This window comes from Akebia trifoliata, chromosome 2, assembly GCF_017979445.1.
Source record: "Akebia trifoliata isolate Shusen 1 chromosome 2, ASM1797944v1, whole genome shotgun sequence".
Lineage (NCBI taxonomy): Eukaryota > Viridiplantae > Streptophyta > Magnoliopsida > Ranunculales > Lardizabalaceae > Akebia > Akebia trifoliata.
This window is the reverse complement of record NC_141376.1, coordinates 2,108,930-2,126,862: the sequence shown is the minus strand read 5'-3', so window position 1 is coordinate 2,126,862 and position 17,933 is coordinate 2,108,930. Positions and strand designations below refer to the sequence as shown.

At 34.1% G+C, this 17,933-nt stretch overlaps 3 protein-coding genes and 1 pseudogene across 4 annotated transcripts in view; 2 read left to right on the top strand and 2 right to left on the bottom strand.

Moving 5' to 3' along the window:
• LOC147408706 (basic leucine zipper 23 pseudogene) overlaps nucleotides 1–17,933 on the top strand; it is a 37,680-nt pseudogene that overhangs the window by 4,452 nt on the left and 15,295 nt on the right. The gene's annotated exons all lie outside the window — the stretch shown is intronic.
• Nucleotides 719–6,621, top strand: LOC147408709 (uncharacterized). Its single transcript, XM_086420971.1, has 6 exons — nucleotides 719–1,740; nucleotides 1,840–1,974; nucleotides 2,090–2,171; nucleotides 2,382–2,476; nucleotides 5,943–6,110; nucleotides 6,202–6,621. Exons 1-6 carry the CDS (start codon nucleotides 1,389–1,391, stop codon nucleotides 6,360–6,362), a joined length of 993 nt encoding a protein of 330 aa, XP_086277097.1. The 5' UTR covers nucleotides 719–1,388; the 3' UTR covers nucleotides 6,363–6,621.
• On the bottom strand, nucleotides 8,034–9,000 carry LOC147408708 (heavy metal-associated isoprenylated plant protein 26-like). Its single transcript, XM_086421019.1, has 3 exons — nucleotides 8,808–9,000; nucleotides 8,571–8,646; nucleotides 8,034–8,467 (listed from the first exon to the last, which is right to left on the bottom strand). The coding sequence occupies exons 1-3, from the start codon at nucleotides 8,889–8,891 to the stop codon at nucleotides 8,157–8,159; spliced, it is 471 nt and encodes a 156-aa protein (XP_086277145.1). The 5' UTR covers nucleotides 8,892–9,000; the 3' UTR covers nucleotides 8,034–8,156.
• On the bottom strand, nucleotides 13,475–14,491 carry LOC147408707 (heavy metal-associated isoprenylated plant protein 26-like). Its single transcript, XM_086420958.1, has 3 exons — nucleotides 14,287–14,491; nucleotides 14,089–14,164; nucleotides 13,475–13,958 (listed from the first exon to the last, which is right to left on the bottom strand). Exons 1-3 carry the CDS (start codon nucleotides 14,365–14,367, stop codon nucleotides 13,648–13,650), a joined length of 468 nt encoding a protein of 155 aa, XP_086277084.1. The 5' UTR covers nucleotides 14,368–14,491; the 3' UTR covers nucleotides 13,475–13,647.

The window sequence follows — 17,933 nt, the reverse complement described above, 5'->3', positions numbered from 1 at the left end:
TACAAGGACGGGTATTTTTATAGATTAACATTTTCTTTTTAAAATGTATAACAATCTCTTACATTAATTAGTAAGATAACTATCCCTTCCCATAAATACTAATTTTTAGGGAAAATTACTTAAAGGGGGGATTTCTTTCTAAATAATCACTAAGTTTTTGGGCAATTTCTGAATAGACTGTTTGGTAAAAGTTTTTTTCTTAATGGTCCCTCATTATTGGTTAGTTCACTATTTTTTATTTATTTTCAAGGTAGCATTTTTATTGTCGAAACTGTTTTTTATTTATTGTTGAGCTCGTCACTTTTTATTGTCAAGTTCAATATTTTTATTGTTGAATTCAATAATTTTAAAAAATGTCGAACTTGACAATAAAAATTGGTGAACTTGACTCTAGTAAAATCCACTTGTTTTTTGTTTTTATTTTTTTAGTTTTTTTTTTACTAAAATATATAAAAAGATCAACTAAAAACTTGAGATAACGACTTGTGTAGGAGATTTCAAGCTAAAAAAGAACCATCTTGATCAATTTTAATATAAAAATGAAGAAAAAAAGATTGAAAAATCTTTAATTTTTTACACATATCTTTAAAAAAACTTGAAAAAATTGAATTTAAACCCATAGTTCAGTTGGTTTGATACATTGCAAAACAACTTTGAGATCTTGGTTCCAATCCAGCTTACCCATCATGAAAGGACCAAAATGAATGTAGTCTATGAAACATGATTGGAACAAAAACGATGAGATTGAACGGTTAGGACATTCAAATCTTGAGAAATGTGATGAATGGGGTTCAGGCATGTCAGGTCCTTCAAATAATTTTCCCTAATTTTTATATAAGAGTTATTATTGCTACATCAATTTTTACTGACGCCGCACCAATTGTGTATCATTCCCCGTTGATTTACATAGAGATTGGTGTGGAATTGGTAAATGATGGTGTGGCAAAAGCAGTTCTTTTTTTATATCCGCTTGTGCACTTTACACAAGTACTCGTTATGGAACGAATATAATAAAGAGTCATGCAATTTTACAGACTTCATTCGACACACTGCGCTCAACACAATTTCTTTCCTCGTGATAACATTAAAAAAAATCAACAGTTCTCTATGCAGTGCCACGTCAGTGCAGTGTTGTACGCATTGTCGAATGAAGTCAGTCCAGCATTTTAAATATAATAAAGTAATCGAAATCTCCCGCAAAAAGTCTAGAACATAATCCCTGACTTTCCAGAAGAATGTAAGCAGATCGAACGGTTAGGATCATTCAAAAGTTTTGATTTTGCAATTTTAGATCTGGTAGATCATCTTTTCATCCATACTACGTGGAATCTAGATTTTCACAGAAGAAAGTATAATTCGAGAACCCAAGCGAGAGAGAGAGAGACGCAATGAGAAGGGCTCAGAGACTCGCCTCCTGCATACTCGGCCGAACCCTAGTCGCAGCAGCTCACAATGGTTGCGCCGCCACCACTTCCTCCGGCGCATTCGTACAGCACCACCGTCTTCTACAAGTCGCGTTGTACAGCAGCAGGTCATACGGTGGGCAGAGCTGGTCTGCCCAAGCTAGCCGATACACTCGAGCTATGTCAATCGGGCTCTTTGGAGCCGTGTCGTTCTCCATCGCTTCTTCATGGCTCGTCTCAGATCTACAAGCCAAGGAGCCTCCTTCGCCTAAGCTACTCCCTCAACACGTTGTCCTCTACCAGTACGAAGCTTGCCCTTTCTGCAACAAGGTTAAAGGTACGTCCTTTCTCTTATAATTTCCCCTCTTTTTTGTTAATTTAGGTTTTTTTTTTTTTTTGAATTCTAGGGTTTTGTCATCTCTTCTTGTTTTCTCAGCATTCTTGGATTACTACGATATACCATATGAAGTTGTGGAGGTGAACCCCATTAGTAAGAAAGAGATCAAGTGGTCTGATTATAAGAAGGTCCCTATACTTACTGTAGATGATGAACATCTGGTTGACTCATCAGGTCTGTCTCCAACACAAATGGGTTTTATTCTTACATTAAATTTTTTTTTTTTTTTTTTTTTGGCTTGAATTTATTTATTTATAATTACATGGACAATTTGGTGATTTTTGTGCAGATATAATTGATAAATTGTCTCTAATGATCCATCCTGAGAAATCTGTTAATTCTGTTCCAGACGAAGAAAAAAAGTGGCGTAGGTAAAATTATTACTGAGCGGTCTAATTAATGAATAGTTGGGAAATTAGTTGATATTTCAACTTGATTTTTTGAATTTAAGGATAGTATCTTCTAATTTTAATGAGTACTGATTGTATACTTACTAATGGCAATAACAATTGTTATAAATCTAAAATGCGTTATTGAAACCTTGCTTTGGTTGGCTGATGGTTCAGCTTATTGCAATTTAGGTGGGTTGATGATCACTTGGTGCATGTCTTATCACCAAACATATATCGGAATAGTTCTGAGGCTCTCGAGTCCTTTGATTATATCACAAGCAATGGTAAGACATTCAGCGTAGTTTTATTTCATAACTTAGTACTGAAGAAATGGAATTTATGATTACCCTTTTCTGCTAACCTAGTTTGAGAATTACGCAACTTGTATATCTTGGTTTTCATTTATGTAGGTATCTATTATATTGAAGAGATTATATATTTTCCAAAATTATTCTGGTAGAATTGGAAATGATTAATTTACCATACTTCTGATGAGTGGCGAGTATTAGCTGGCTTTTAGTGAACACATCTATTAGCCATGCAATTGTTATGTGCATTAGATCATTGATTTACCCAATTGGTTAATGAACTTCATGTGTTGTATGGTAAACTTGCATTAGCTTTTTTTGTGATTTGATTCACAAATGTAGAGATCAGTTCAATTAGATTGATTGTCACCTGTGGATATTGTTTGGCCTATAACATAGTTTTTCTCCTTCATCGGGTTTGGAGCCTTTAGAAACAATGGGTGCTCTTGTGTGATCCTTTATTAAAATTTTAGCGTATCTAGTGTATTCATGTCATTTCCTTTTATGTGCTCTGTTCGTTATTCCGAACTCTTTAGGTTATTCCTAATTTTTGAACGTCTGTGTAGTAGATTGCGTACTATGATGACACTTGGGCTATTTCATTTTCATTTATTTTTTTAAATCATTGATGTTTGGTTGAGTGCCAATGGAGTTACTTTTATTTTTAATTTGTAAGTAAACCGCTAATCTTGCACATTTTTTTATGTTATTTTCATTGGTATATTTTCCACAATTTTGAAATTTTATAATGGTTAATGTTGATTGGTTTCCCTGGTGTTCTTTAGCTGTAAGTTGCAATTGGGTTTACTACAACTTATACTATATCATTATCATTCTTAATATTAGAGAGAATAAGCATTGGTCATTTTGTTGGCATTGGTTAGGAAAGGTTCCTTATTGGGGATTGTTTAGGATCATTTATGTTTCCTATTTGGACCACAACAATAGATGATTTTCTTGCCAGTAATCATATTTAGCACTGAGGCTTAAATTTGCTGACTAGGTGTTGGTTGTTTTCTTGTTTGGAGAATGTTATGCACAAAAAAAAAAGGTGATATCTTGTTGGTGAGAGTTCGACTTAAATGCTTCATCTCATTTTGTGTCTTGACTTGTAAGAATTTTTTCCTTATTGTGGGTTGATCTATTGCAAAGTGGGAGGGGGGGTTCTGACCTGGGAGAGATTCAAGAGACTATTAACCTTTTGGAAAACCCTATTTAAGCTTTACTAAGATTAACTATGTTGGAAAATCTATTTCGAATTCAGATCAGGTGCAATTGATGGTTTTATGCGTGTTGGTTATGGATGTTGGGAACTATATCGTTTATGGAGGAAAGATGCTTCAAAATGAATATGGGTATTGAGATGGGGTGCAAGTGGGGAATTTTTAAGAAAATGAGGTTTGGAAAACTAAACATAATGGGGTAAAGAAGTCAGGAATATTGCCTTGGTCTCATAATTAAGATCTTATTCATTGTTTCTTTAGTTTAATAAGCTTCACAAAACAATTGAGATGGTTTGAAAAGACCTTTGCAAGTCTTTTAGATTAAATAAAAGTGAACCTTGTGAGAGGAGCCACTTTACAGAGCTGAAGTGTTTTTTTTAAATATAAGTTAGGTACTTGTGATCTTATTCTTCTAAATGAAAATCTTATTGAGCCAATCTGATGGAAAACTTATGGGATGTCAAAAGTGTGAGGTGCATTATAGTTTTCCACATCCATGAGGTTGGGTTTTTAAACATTTTCAGAGACAAAGACTTAATAATGCAAACTCATATGCATAGAAGAAGAATGTTTAGTTTAAAAAGAAAAACTGTTTAGTTTATGAATTTTCTTTCCAATTTATCCATAAAGAAGTACATATATATATGGGGGCGGATCAAGGGACATATGTAAAAACAATGGTTGTTCAAAACAGGGGTTAGAGGTTTTGGATTGAGCTGATTTTTTGTGAGGATGTTCTCTATGATGAGAAGATCATCCTCACAAAAAATCAGCTCAATCTGAAACTTGTAAGTCCATCAAAAGTGGTTTACAAATTATTGGTAAAAAATCGACGGTCCACATTCTAAATCACTTTTGATGGGGTTAGAAGTTTCAGATTGGACCGATTTTTTTTAGGATGATCTTCTCATTATTGAGATCATCCTCACAAAAAATCAGATCAATCCAAAACCTCTAACCCATATTTTGAATTTTTTTTATTATTACATTTTTTTTCCATATGTCCCTTGATCCGTCCCCTATATATATGTATATATTCGCATCCCTCTTCTTTCTTGGGCTTCTCCTTGTGATGGTGTTTTACTCACACTCACAACTACCAGACCAATTGGCAACTTACCAATTTTACTGAGCAGTTTGAAATCCTGCAAACCTACAATGAAGGGCAAACATTTCTTTGTATTCACTGGAAGCTGACAAATGCATTTTTGTTTTGGTTAAGACCCTTAATAAGTCCGCTACCGGGTCTTGTCCTAAAATGTTCCAATCTAGTTCTCCCTCAGTCAATTTCTTGTTCAAAATTCAAACGGGTTCCATTTTGGTTTTAGATCAAAGGAGAAGGTGTAGATAACATGGTCATATGAATTTATAGACGAAGTCAGGAGCTGTGATTATGTGCTCACTTAAAAGGTTGACTTTTATGTATTGCTTTCCTTAGTTTTTATAGATTTAACTTAAAAGTACATTAAGTAGAAGTCGTATCTTGAAGTCACGATGAATGAGATGGTTTGAATACTTCCTTGTTTGTGTTATTTGATGGGAAAGAGCAATACTTTTTTTTATATTTTATAGATGACAATGCTTGGGCAAAGACTGATTATGAACAGTAGAATATATATCATTTTGGCGAGCCATTTTCAGCAAAGATATACATGTCCTGAAATTCAAGATTTGCCTAGGATTAGAAGATGGTAGCTGGTGGTTCTCCTACTTTGTAATTGAATTGACCAACCAAAACCAATATCACATTCTGTTTGATGATCAAGAAAGATTTGCCAAAATGTCCAGCAAAGTCTCCCATTTGGATGGTCCCTGCATCCATTTTTTGCATAGGTGATTTCCTTAGTGGGACAGTCATATGGTGGATCCGATTCTGATTCCCTTGCTCACATGCCGTGTAGAGTCATTTTTCTGTCTGTAAGACCAAAGCAATTGACCATCCCTTTAACTTCTTCATTGGTTTTCTGAGTCAGTTAAACCCACCTTGAGCTTAATGACAAGTACATTTCAACATTGGATTTAACAACTAATCTTAATTATCATGTAAATTTTCATAATTAAGTTCAGGCTGTAATCTACATTTTATCTTTCTAAGAAATTTGTTAATATTCAGTGGTTTGACATATTTAAACTCTCCTTTCTCTTAGTAATAAATGAACTTGAACACCAGATGTAGCAAACAAACTAAATTCTCATGTATTGTTCTCTTCCATGTGCAGGCAATTTCAGCTATACAGAAAAAATAACAGTAAAATATGCTGGAGCAGTGGCTATGTATTTTGTGTCAAAGAAACTGAAGAAAAAATATAACATCACTGATGAACGTGCAGCCCTGTATGAAGCTGCAGAAACATGGGTGGATGCTCTAAATGGCTTGGAGTTTCTTGGTTTGTACTTCTAAAATCTTTCAGTTATTTATTATTGTGATGGGTGGGGGTTGGAATGTTGTTAACAATTCATGTGTCCTCTTGTTAACAGGGGGATTGAAGCCTAACTTAGCAGATCTTGCCGTCTTTGGTGTTTTAAGACCTATCAGATACCTGAGATCCGGTAGAGATATGGTGGAGCACACTCGCATTGGTGAGTGGTACACAAGAATGGAAAAAGTCGTTGGAGAGTCTTCAAGGATGAAGGCCTAAAGTATACATTTTTCTTAGCTCAAGCGTGCTGTGGTATTTTCCACCTTAAACTGTGAGGCGAAAGGAAGCAGCATATAAATAATAGAAGAAAAGAGAAAAAGCATTTTTGTTACTTCTTTCTTGATTAAATGATTTTGTGATACGGTAAAGCATATTTAATTTATGCATAGTTGTGCTATTAGAATTCATTTTTTGAGAGCATGTTTGAGAACATTGATGATTAATAAATAAATATATATTGACTTGATTTATTAGGTTATTCAAACCATACAGCCAACTTGGGCAAATAATTTTATCTATACCTCTATTCTTGGACTTGTTATGGGTTAGGTAACAAATAATGTGCAGTTCACCTTGGCTGCGTTTGTGATTCCTTCCTAGTAAACTCTAGATACTCTTTAGGGCACGATCATGCGTATCTCTTGAGGTTTTGTGATGCTTAATTGTTATGTTCTTTATCTAGTTAATGGTAAGTTCATTGATCATATTTTATTACATTGTGAGTTGTTCTCTGTTTTATGGAGGCATTTCTTTGGTCTATTTGGGATTGCTTGGGTTTTTCTGTATGTTACTTTTTCTCTCTTTCAAAATTAAGATTTGTCCTGTTTCTCAAGGTGATTGAACATTTTGTGGAGGTTTCTCCCTTTTGTTATTTGTTGGGGAATATCGTTGGAAAGGAATGAGAAAATTTTTTGGACAATCTCCAATTTTCGTGAAATTATCCGAAACATTTTGAGTTTTTTGTTGTTGTAAGTTTACCCTCATTTTAAGGGTATCTTCTATGAAGATTTTATCTTTCGATGAGAGACTTTAGTAGATCGTTAGGAGTTTTTGGGGTTGGTCACCCCAACCGCCTTGTAAGTCTTTTGTATGTTATTCCTTCATTAATTAATTTACACTTAGATTGAAAATCTTCATGACAATTGAATTTTCACCTTCATAAAAAAATCTATCAAATCAAGAATTTTATTTTCTCCTCCTTAACCCATGGGAAAATAAGATTCACTCTCAAATCCACCATAAAAAAAGAACCATAGTTTTTTCTTCTTCTTATCTCCCTTTCCACTATCACAACCGTCATCACTATTGCCACAGACATCAACACCAGTCAAGATCATCTCTCTTCTTCTTCTTCTCTTCCTTGCCTTCACTTTCGTCCTTGGTTTGTCTCTGTCACCGTCCCTTTCTTTTCCTCCTCTTCTTCAACTCCAACTCTGCCCTAGTTGGCCACCACTCCACTCCACCTCCATCTCTCTCTCTTCCTCTTCCTCTTCCTCTTCCTATTTTTATCTTTCAATTTTTATTTATTTTTTGGTTGATATTTTCCTGATGCAATCAAGCACTCATAAATCATTTTTCCACCCTACCTACTTTCTACCATCAATTTTTCATGGATTTCGAAATTCTCATTACTCATTTTTCCACCCAAACTATTTTCCATGGATTTTGAAATCGGTGGAAACTAGATTTCCATGCAATCAAACATACCCTTATTTTAGTAGTGGAGTTCGGAGTTGTCACTAATACTTGAAGGTGAATTCTTACCAGCAACCAAACACTGGACTTGAAGTTGATTCACTTTCAAACTAGATGGTGCGTCTTACTTACTAAGATGGGTGGTCAATATCTGATGAATTATTAATTAAAAATAAAAACTAGTAGCATCAATCATCAATCAAATAAAGACTTAATTACATTGATTGCTTTAAACAAAATACAAAAGAAGATAAATAGTTAAACAGTGTTGTTATTATACAACACATGAACATGATCTCTTTCTTGATTTTGATTTGATTACATGATGGTACAGGCATTAGCGTTATCATCGCTGAAAGCATTGGAGTACTTGACTTCAGTGGAACTAGCACGTGCCAAACCCATCGTCCTGGGGTCGTTCATGGTATTCCGCACGTATCCAGATGGAGCCTTCTTGTCATAAACACCAGCTGCGTATGGGTGCTCCACACCTTCATAGGGTACATATGGCCATATCTCGGCTTTCTTCCCTGTACGCCAAGACACCCTCCTCAACACCTTGCTTGGATCTACGTATCCAATCACTGTCAGCTTATGCTGCTTCGCATCCACTACCACTTCTGTTACTCCTGGTTACAGCAAATCAATCAAACAAACAAACATGTTAGAAAGCCCAATAACAACCAAAGACCTCCTAAGTATGTATGTTTAAAGAGACAGAGAGATTTATACCTTTCATCCCTTCAACGGCCCTCTTGACTTTCCTCACACACCCGTCACAGTCCATCTTCACTCTTATCTCCACCGTCTGATATTTGTAAAACAATTTAACCATTAATTAATGAAGACAGCATATAATATATCATCAAAAACAAACAAACATATTCCATCATCTTAAGTTCTCTACCTACTACTCTCACCGCCTTAAAATCCACCATTAAAAAGAAAAAAAAGAAAAAAGAACCTTACCGTCATCTGGTTCGTTTTCATTAGCTTCCTACTGCCATGGGAGTAATTACAAAGACCAGAGAAGTATTCCATTAAACTACCCATACGATCTCCCAAAATCAAAAAAACCTTTTACACTGAAAAACTCAGATAAATACACAATATCAAAAGAGGAGAGGTAGTATTAGTGGGTAGGGTTTTCGAAGTTAGGTGCATAGATATATATATAGGTTAGATATTTATTCTTAAATTCAACCCCACCCGACATCCCATTTTCTTATCTTTAAACTGTTCCATACTTCCGTGACTTTTATTTAATTTTATTTATGTATATCTAATAATCTCTGTTAAAGGGTAGGATATTCTCTTCCTTTCTACAGAAGTGGACAAGTATTCGTCCAGCTGTCATATAATAACCCTTTATCATATCCTATTTCATTTATTTATTTTTACCAAATAATCCTTTAAAACTATCTTTTTGCTGGACTCTATGTATTATAATTAGTTTTATAGCTGGCTTACAACTATTATATTTGAGAATTATTATTGCTAATTTTAACCATATAGAAAATTTTAATATCACACCAATCAACAGTGTGTATATATTGAAGTTACTGCGTCCAACATCAAAACTTTGATATATAGTCGCCGATTTTCACGAAACCCTCCTCACACACTCCACACTTCAAAAAATGACACGTAAGCCACTGTAGGAGGAGGTTTTCAATCTACACACGATCTAGACTCTTTAAATTAATCTGACTAAGTCAGACTTGGTAGACTACAGTCAAAGGTTGGTAAGAGTTTTAACTGTTATGCTAACTAGTAGACACGTGTCTTAAGAAAACTAAAATATCTTACTTACTTCGAAGATACCATAGATACCATCTATAAGACGTGATAACCGATGAGTGGTCTCGGTGGAAATGGGGCCTACCAAAAGGAAAAGAACTGACGTGCACAAAAAGCGCTGGAATTAGGAAAAAAATTTAACAGCTGTCAAAAGGAAAATTGAAGTGTTGTATAATATTTTTAGAGTCCGCTAACCTTACTAAGAGTCATTGGTGTTTGAAGTGTTGGCATTAAAAAATATGATCCGATGATTAAGGTTTGTAGAGAACGATTTTTTTATTATTTAAAAGTTGAATTTCGTTGTTTGTGAGTTATGTGGAAGCTTGTAGCAGCCCATTTTCAAAATCTTTAATCTACTACAAAAATTATTATTATTATTATTTTCTTTCGGTTTGAGTTTTACAATGAAACTTAGAGAGATGTGGTATTGGATTTTTGATGTGATAATCTATTTGAACAAAACGACTCTTAGTAAGATTGAAAATTTTACTATAATGTATGAAAAAACTTTGAAGCAATGAGCCTGCTTCAAAATTTTCGTAGTTTTGGATTATACTTAGTGTCTTCAAGGAGTTATCACAAATATTAATGAAAAAGTGTGTTGAGTATAATCCCATATCGGATGCTCATTGCTTTGTCTCACTCCTTGTCAATTGATTATGAATTAGACTCAAATTTATCATAGTATTATGGTAAGTCTTTCTCTCTTTCACGTCACCTAGTTCATATCTCCACATGTTTCAGTCCAATCCGATCCACACCTGCGAAGACATATTGAGATTAGTCCCACATTAGACACTCTTTGCACTCATTGCCAATTTGTTATGAGTTGGACCCCCAAATTTATCAAAGGGAGGTGAAAATACAAAAATTGACATGTCATGTTGCTAAGAAGGATCTACCAAAATTTTGAAACCGTCTGCCCATTTCAACGTTGGACTCAAAGAGAATTAAGGCTTTGGAAGAACAAAAATTCTCTTACATTTACATTCAATATTACTATTATTCAGATTAATCAACTAAATTTATATGTTCAATTACAAAAGAGCTCCTATAACATAAGATTACGACACTAGCTCAGTCTTGTAAAATTGCAAAAATACCTACTTTTAGCTAAGTTGGTAAAACCTACAGAGTGTTGATTAATTGTGGAGGTAAAATCTGATTAATCCAACCTCAATTGTTTCTTCTGAGTTTGCTTGAGCACCTGTTCATCCCTGCAAGAAATAATTCAAAGAAAGAAGTGCATCGAATGTATTTCCAGGTTGAAATTACGCATCTTTGATGGTTGCTCACATGACTTTTTATAGAACTATTTTGTCACCTTAATTCCTTGATTTCAGGCTGGATTTTTGCGTGGGTTAAGTTTGTTTTTTTTTAATATCTATAATAAATGCTTGATGTCGGCTGTCTTAGCTAATAAATGGACAAATTATTTTATTAAATGCTTAAAGTAGACACATTTTTCTCAGGTCAAGCGTGGACTAGTGTTTTTGACCTCAATTGTGAGGTAAAAGGTTCGATGTTAACTTTATGCACGGCCGATAGCATTTTTATTACCTCTTTTTTCATTAAAAGATTTTGTGATATCTGTAGCATATTTAATTTATACATAATTGTGCCATCAGAATTCATTTGTAGAGGGCATGTTTGTGACTGTGTAGTTTGAATGATGATTAAAAAATAAAGGTATCTTAGAGGCTCTACAAAGCCGATTTGGGCAAATAATTTTCTCTAGATTACAATTCAAGGACTTGTTATGAGTTCGGTAACAAATGACACGTAGTTCAATTTGTCTGTGTTTGTGCTTCATAATAATCAATGTAGGAAGACCTTTGTGTTGCACTCCTCTTTTTCACATTAAGAGGGCATTCAAGATCAAAAAGACTATCTAATGAGACCTAATAAAGGTCACTCTTATGTAAGATAATACTTGTAGTGATTTTTTTGTTGAGTTACCTCGAACAATTTAAATTTCCTTTATGATGGGCTCTCTTTCTTCATTTACATGTGGGAACACCGATATGATACGTATCAAATATCCTATGATGCTCAAGTTAAAATGAAAATTGCACTGAATAACAATTAATTCAATCAATGACTTATCTTCTACCTAAATTAAAAAAAAAAAAAAAAATTAGCCTTCATGACAAACGATCCTAGAAAAGGGGCATTTTGAGAAGTAGCCTTCGTCTTCAGTGGTCAACACCTCTTTTCAATTACCTTTTTTTGCCGTGTAACCCCCATTCCTTGTTCTTGAATATTCAAGTTTATCAACCCCTCTTTTCCCCATTCCTTATTCTTGAATATTCAAGTTTATCAAGGACTTATCTTCTACCTAAAACCTTGGGCTTTTTAGTGAAAAATTCTTTTACAATAGGAAATGATTCCTTTATAAAAAAAAATGGGATCGATATGGTCAATCACTCCAAGATTATCGGAATTCTTTCATATGAACTCAAAGATAATAAGCTAACTCATCCCAATATTCTACTCTAATCTGCCCCTCTTTGCCTGGGATGGCAGACACCCAGCTTAACTCAGCTACCCCGGGTTTGATAGAGTTGACAGGACATCAAACCTATTTTAGATTCTGATACTTAAAAGGTCTAGATCTAATTCCATAGTTCAATCCTAGCCAAGAAATCCTGGATTTCAAAATCCTGTTGACATTGCAAAACCCTACATCCACCTATTAAAAAACAAAAAGTACTTGGTTTGAAATGGTGTGAATACTACAACGTTTCTATCAGCCCACAAGTGGTGGTGTCATTATGGGTATTTTGGGGAGGAATTTCACTGTTTAATGCTTGAAGCTTAAGCCTCTGGCTGGCTTGCTTTGCAAGTATGCATTTTTTTTTTTTTAATGTCACGTAAGAAAAAGCATGAGTTGTGCAAGAGTGACCTCAAATAGGACCTCACAACACAAACCGAGTGACCTCAAATAGGACCTCACAACACAAACCCTGACGTTAAAGCATCTATGCTTCCCATACGCATTTATGATGTCAAGATGTGCAATACGAAGTCCAATTTGAGGTCAGTTGACCATTATTCATGTCACATTCCAGTTTAACATTCAGATCTGAATTCATTACCCATTAATATTAAATTAAAAATGTCACACATAAACAATCATATTTTCCTACTTAACTACCCATGAGTTGTCTTAAGTGGTAAAGATGAACACGTGAAGTGTGAGTTAGACGCACGTCATGGGTTCGATTCTCCTCTGGAGACCATGAGGGTGTATTGCTATGATAATGCTCCATTAGTTATGGTCAAACTGGCCCAAACTTGGTTAGCAAAGGAAAAAAAATCATATTTTCCAACTTTCCAAGTTTTAGTTGTCCAAACAAAAAAGGCAACAACTCTTTAAAAAAAAGGGTAACTTTTTCCTAACTACATTTGGTAAAAGATTTGTGCTGTACTAACTACTAAGGGTTGTTTTTTCGCTCAAATGGACACCTCGTCAATCCAACACCACAACCCTCTTAAGTTCCTTTGAAAACCTCAGATCAAAAACAAAAACAAAAACAAAAAATCAAATTTTTTTTTTTGTGTGAATTTAATCTAAAGTCTTGAAAATGAATAGCTATCGAACTTCCACGTAACTCCCAAACTTAAAATTGAAATTCAACGGTAATAACTCTCAAAATTCTTAGAACTTCGTGTTCTACAACCGTGAAGCATCGGGTCATGTTTTTGGATGCAAGAAGTGAGCCCAAAGGACCCCTAGTGAGGGTGAAATCCTTACTTAGTAAGACAAGAAGTAAGAGCTGTAGATTTGTCATAAACTTGGTAATGGAAATGCTATAGAAGGGATCATTTCATAGTTATATCAATCAATAAAGGATATTTATATTGATGAGTTGCTTTAAACAAAGATACAAAGAACGTATATAAACAACAAATAAAACAAACAGTTTTACACCACACAGGGATTACGAGTAGAAAGTATTTCAAGGACACCCACACCCACACCCACACATGATCGATGATCTATCGATCACATGATGGTACATGCATTAGGATTATCATCGCTGAAGGCAGTAGAATACTTGACTTCAGTGGAACTAGCACGTGCCAAAGCAGAAATCTTGGGGTCGTCCAAAGTATTCCGCACGTACCCAGGAGGCGCCTTCTTGTCATAAACACCAGCTACGTATGGGTGAGCCACAACATCATAGGGTACATAAGGCCATAACTCAGCCTTCTTCCCTGTACGCCAACACACTCTCCTCAATACCTTGTTGGCATCCACGTACCCAATCACTGTAAGCTTATGTAACTTCGGCTCCACTCGCACTTCCGTCACCCCTGTTACATCAATCAATCAAAGAAAAACACGTTAGAAAAGCTAAAAGTATGTATGTACGTATGTATGTATGTAGAGAGAGAGAGAGAGAGAGAGAGAGAGAGAGAGAGAGAGAGAGTTTCTGTCTCCTACCTTTCATCCCATTAACGGACTTCTTGACTTTCCTTACACACCCTTCACAGTCCATCTTCACTTTTATCTCCACTGTCTAATAGTTGTAAAACAATTTAGCCATTAATTAAACTAAGACAGCTCACATCATGCATATATTATAAAAAACAAACTAATCCAAATAAACATATTCCATCAAGCTCTTTAAGGGTTTCATACCTGAAACTGCTTCTTCTTCATTAGCTTCCTACTCCGTTGGGAGTAATTACAAAGACCAGAGAAGTAATCCAAAGCACCCATATCATCCAATTTTTACTATCAATCAAAATCAAAATAACAAAACAAGAGACTTTAACAACTTTATCAGAAGATTTCACTCGATCGAAAGAGGTAGTAGTAGTAGTAGCTGCTTATGACAGACGAGTCGCCTAGATAGATATAAATAGGGAGAGAGATTTTGTCTTATATGCCACCCAACCGACATCCGACATCTAATTTTCTTATCTTTATATAACACTGCCCCATAATTTCAAAACTAAAATTGTATAAAATATTCATCTATCATCTCTGTGTGAAAGTGATGAAACGGATCTAGATCTAAGGTTAGGCATCCAGGTTCGTTGTTTTTATTTAGAATATTATCTTCCTTCCTACAGAGGTGGACAAGTATTCGTCCAGCTGCCATATATCACCCTTGACAACATATCTTTTTTTAAAAACAAATAATCCTATAAACCTATCTTTTGGTGGTCTGTCTGTATGTAAATATTTAATTTCATAGAAGACTTCCAAGTATTAGATTTGAGATATATTATTGCTGGTTTTAATCTTATAGAAATTTTAATATCACCAATCAACAATCTACTTTATTGGAGTTGCTGCGTCTAACATCAAAACTTTCTATCGTTAGGAAACATCAAAATTTTCCTCGAAATCTAGAAAATTGATTTTCACGAATTCCAAAATGGATTAAATATTTAAATTAATTGGGCTAAGTTAGACTTGGTAGACTAAAAGGTCAAATGTCGGTTGCAGATTTCTATCTCTTATGCTCGTTAGTGGACACGTGTCCTTAAATGAAATCTTTTACATACTTGGAAGATGGCGATGAACCTTCCTCCAGATACGTGTATTTGTAAGAGGTGATGTCTGTGGAAGTGGGGCCTACCAAAAGGCCTAAAGTGGACACACAACGTGACGAGTTCAGAGTTCAAAGTTCAAAGTTTAAACGGAAGTTATTACTTGATGGGTCTTGTAAACGTGTGCCTTTAAAGTGCAATAAATATCCCTAAAAATTAAACTTTAGAAAAATATATCCTTAATTTTTTTATTTTTTATTACCGAAATAACCTCAGATTCCAATTTCCCAGGTGTATTTATTGCTATTTATCGTATGTCCTAAGGGCACATGTTAACAAAACCCTTAATTGATTAAGTGAGTGTTTATATTTGCTGTAAGTACTTTTTTAGCTCTTTATGTGTTAAAGTTGCCTACAAAAAGCCATGTGGAAGTACGAATTTGATTTTACAGCATTTAAAATGAAAACAATCTGATTAGCCGTAGTGAGATTAAGAGTCAATTGGACCCACATGCATTATCCTATTGGCAATCAACACCACCGCCTTATAAATTTCATAAAAAAACTGAGACGTTAAATATGGACTGCTATTGAACTTGTAATTTTAAAATTAAAACTCAAAGGTTAAATTTTGACTTTTTTTGAAAAATATTTTTGAAAGTTCTTTAATCTTATCCTCTACAACCTTGTGGTATTAGAACATGTTTTAGGATGGTACAATGAAATGTCGTCATGAAATTTTCCTTACGATGTAAGAAAAATGTTAAGTCAACGGAAAATTGAAATGTTGTCTTCTTGTTAGGTGTAGTATCATTACCATTATACAATGAGAGAAGGTTTTTGGAAGCAAAAAATTCCCTTATATATATATATATATATATATATATATATAATATATATATATATATATATATATATATATATATATATTATATATATATATATATACATTCAATCTTTATTTTATTATTAGAAAAGTTATTTTTGGTCAAAATGAATAAAATTACAATGCCAATGATTCAGTTAGTTAGTTTTCTCAAATTACAAAAATAATCATTTTGTTGTGTTATCTTCAAAAACAACTAAATTTATGTTTTGTTGTGTTATCACAAGAGCTAAGCTCAAAATCCGTTAAAAATACTTCACCTAGGTCTTTGTTGTTTCCGATTGAGATAAGGTGGAGAACACCCGCATTACTGAGTCTTCAAGGGTGAATATCTAGAGTAAAAGCATTTTTCTCAAGTTAAGCTTGCAAAGATATTTGATCACTAACTTAATTTTGTGGAAAAAATATTTTGTTAAGGCATTTTTTGGACTTCCGCTCCTTAAAATGAAAGAGAAAACATTGAGGCCCCGATGTGATGCATACCAAAGAGTCTCCAAAGGTTAAGTCTATATCGATAAGAAGAAAATGGAAGGAATTGATGAATTGGAGAAGAAGATAGACATTAGTTTGAAGAGATTGAGAATTTAGAAATACATAATTTTAAAATTTCAAGTTCTTTACCTTCTCTCAATCACTAAGAGGGGTTTTTATATCAAAATTTCAGGGACAGGTATTACCATATGATATATCTTGGTGGAATGTCAGTGGTTGAGTTGGATGGGGGTTGTGACGCTATCTTTGAAAATTATACCCACACCTCATTAATGATAATACTTTAGTTGGATTAATAGTGTTTCATGATAATATATGATGAATTATTAATATATCACTGTTTGAGAATAAGTTAGTCAGAGAATATCATGTCTACCCCTTATTGTGTTAAATATACCATGAGAATCACATTAAATGCTCAGATTCGGGTTGGAAAAATACCCAGATTACCTTAAATTTATTGTCTTATTATGTTGGAAAATTTTAAATTAAACTACGTTTGGGACCGAGTTTGTACTCAATTGGGACCCGTTCGTGAAAATCTCGTTTTGACAGAGGTATGACCAGATACATTTTCAACTATCATGTTCAATGCCGGCAAAAATCTGTCATTGCATGTGATGTTTCTCTGGGGATCACACAGATCAAACTCAATACTTTTCGAGGAATGCCCAACTTCAGGTTTAAAATCTCACTATGTTGGTAAGGAAAGGGTTTCACATATATATCTTTACTATAATATATGGAAGGGGTTGGTATGTTATTGATAGTTGTTATGCTTCTATACTTGTTTTGTATTTATTATCATGGCAAATACTCTTGAATTATTTATGGAAAGTGTAAAAAATATATTCTTAGCTTGCAAAGAATATCAGAGGGTCGTGTAGGAGGTGGTGGGAAGAACAAGCAGCCCGTTTTATTTTGGAAATCATTTGGATAGCTTGTATATTTTACTTTTTTCTGTATCTTTTCTTCATTGAGAATACATGAATTTTGAAAATGTCTTGTTATATCATTTTGGTGATTGGATGGAATTATGTAAACATTAAATATCTCAAAATGTACTTAAAATAAGATTTTCTTACGTCAAAGATTGTGTTGAGATGAGATATTAAATCTTTATTTCTCATTGATCATTGAATTCTTAGGGAACTTCAATTTGGTTACCTCTCTGTTGTGCTAGAATCTCCTTAATATCTTGTGAGTTTATTGCATGTTTCCATTTGACTTTAGGTTTTGTTTCTCTGTATAGGTCTTTGGCTCCAACAAAAAGGCCTTGTACCCCAAATGTTTGAACATTGGGGTAATTATGAAACTGAAAAATGTCAAACAAGTTTTAAAGGACTGGCTTTTGAGAAAGTTCAGTAATCTCTTTGACGTTTTTTCCAAAGGTAAATCCAAGTTAGAGA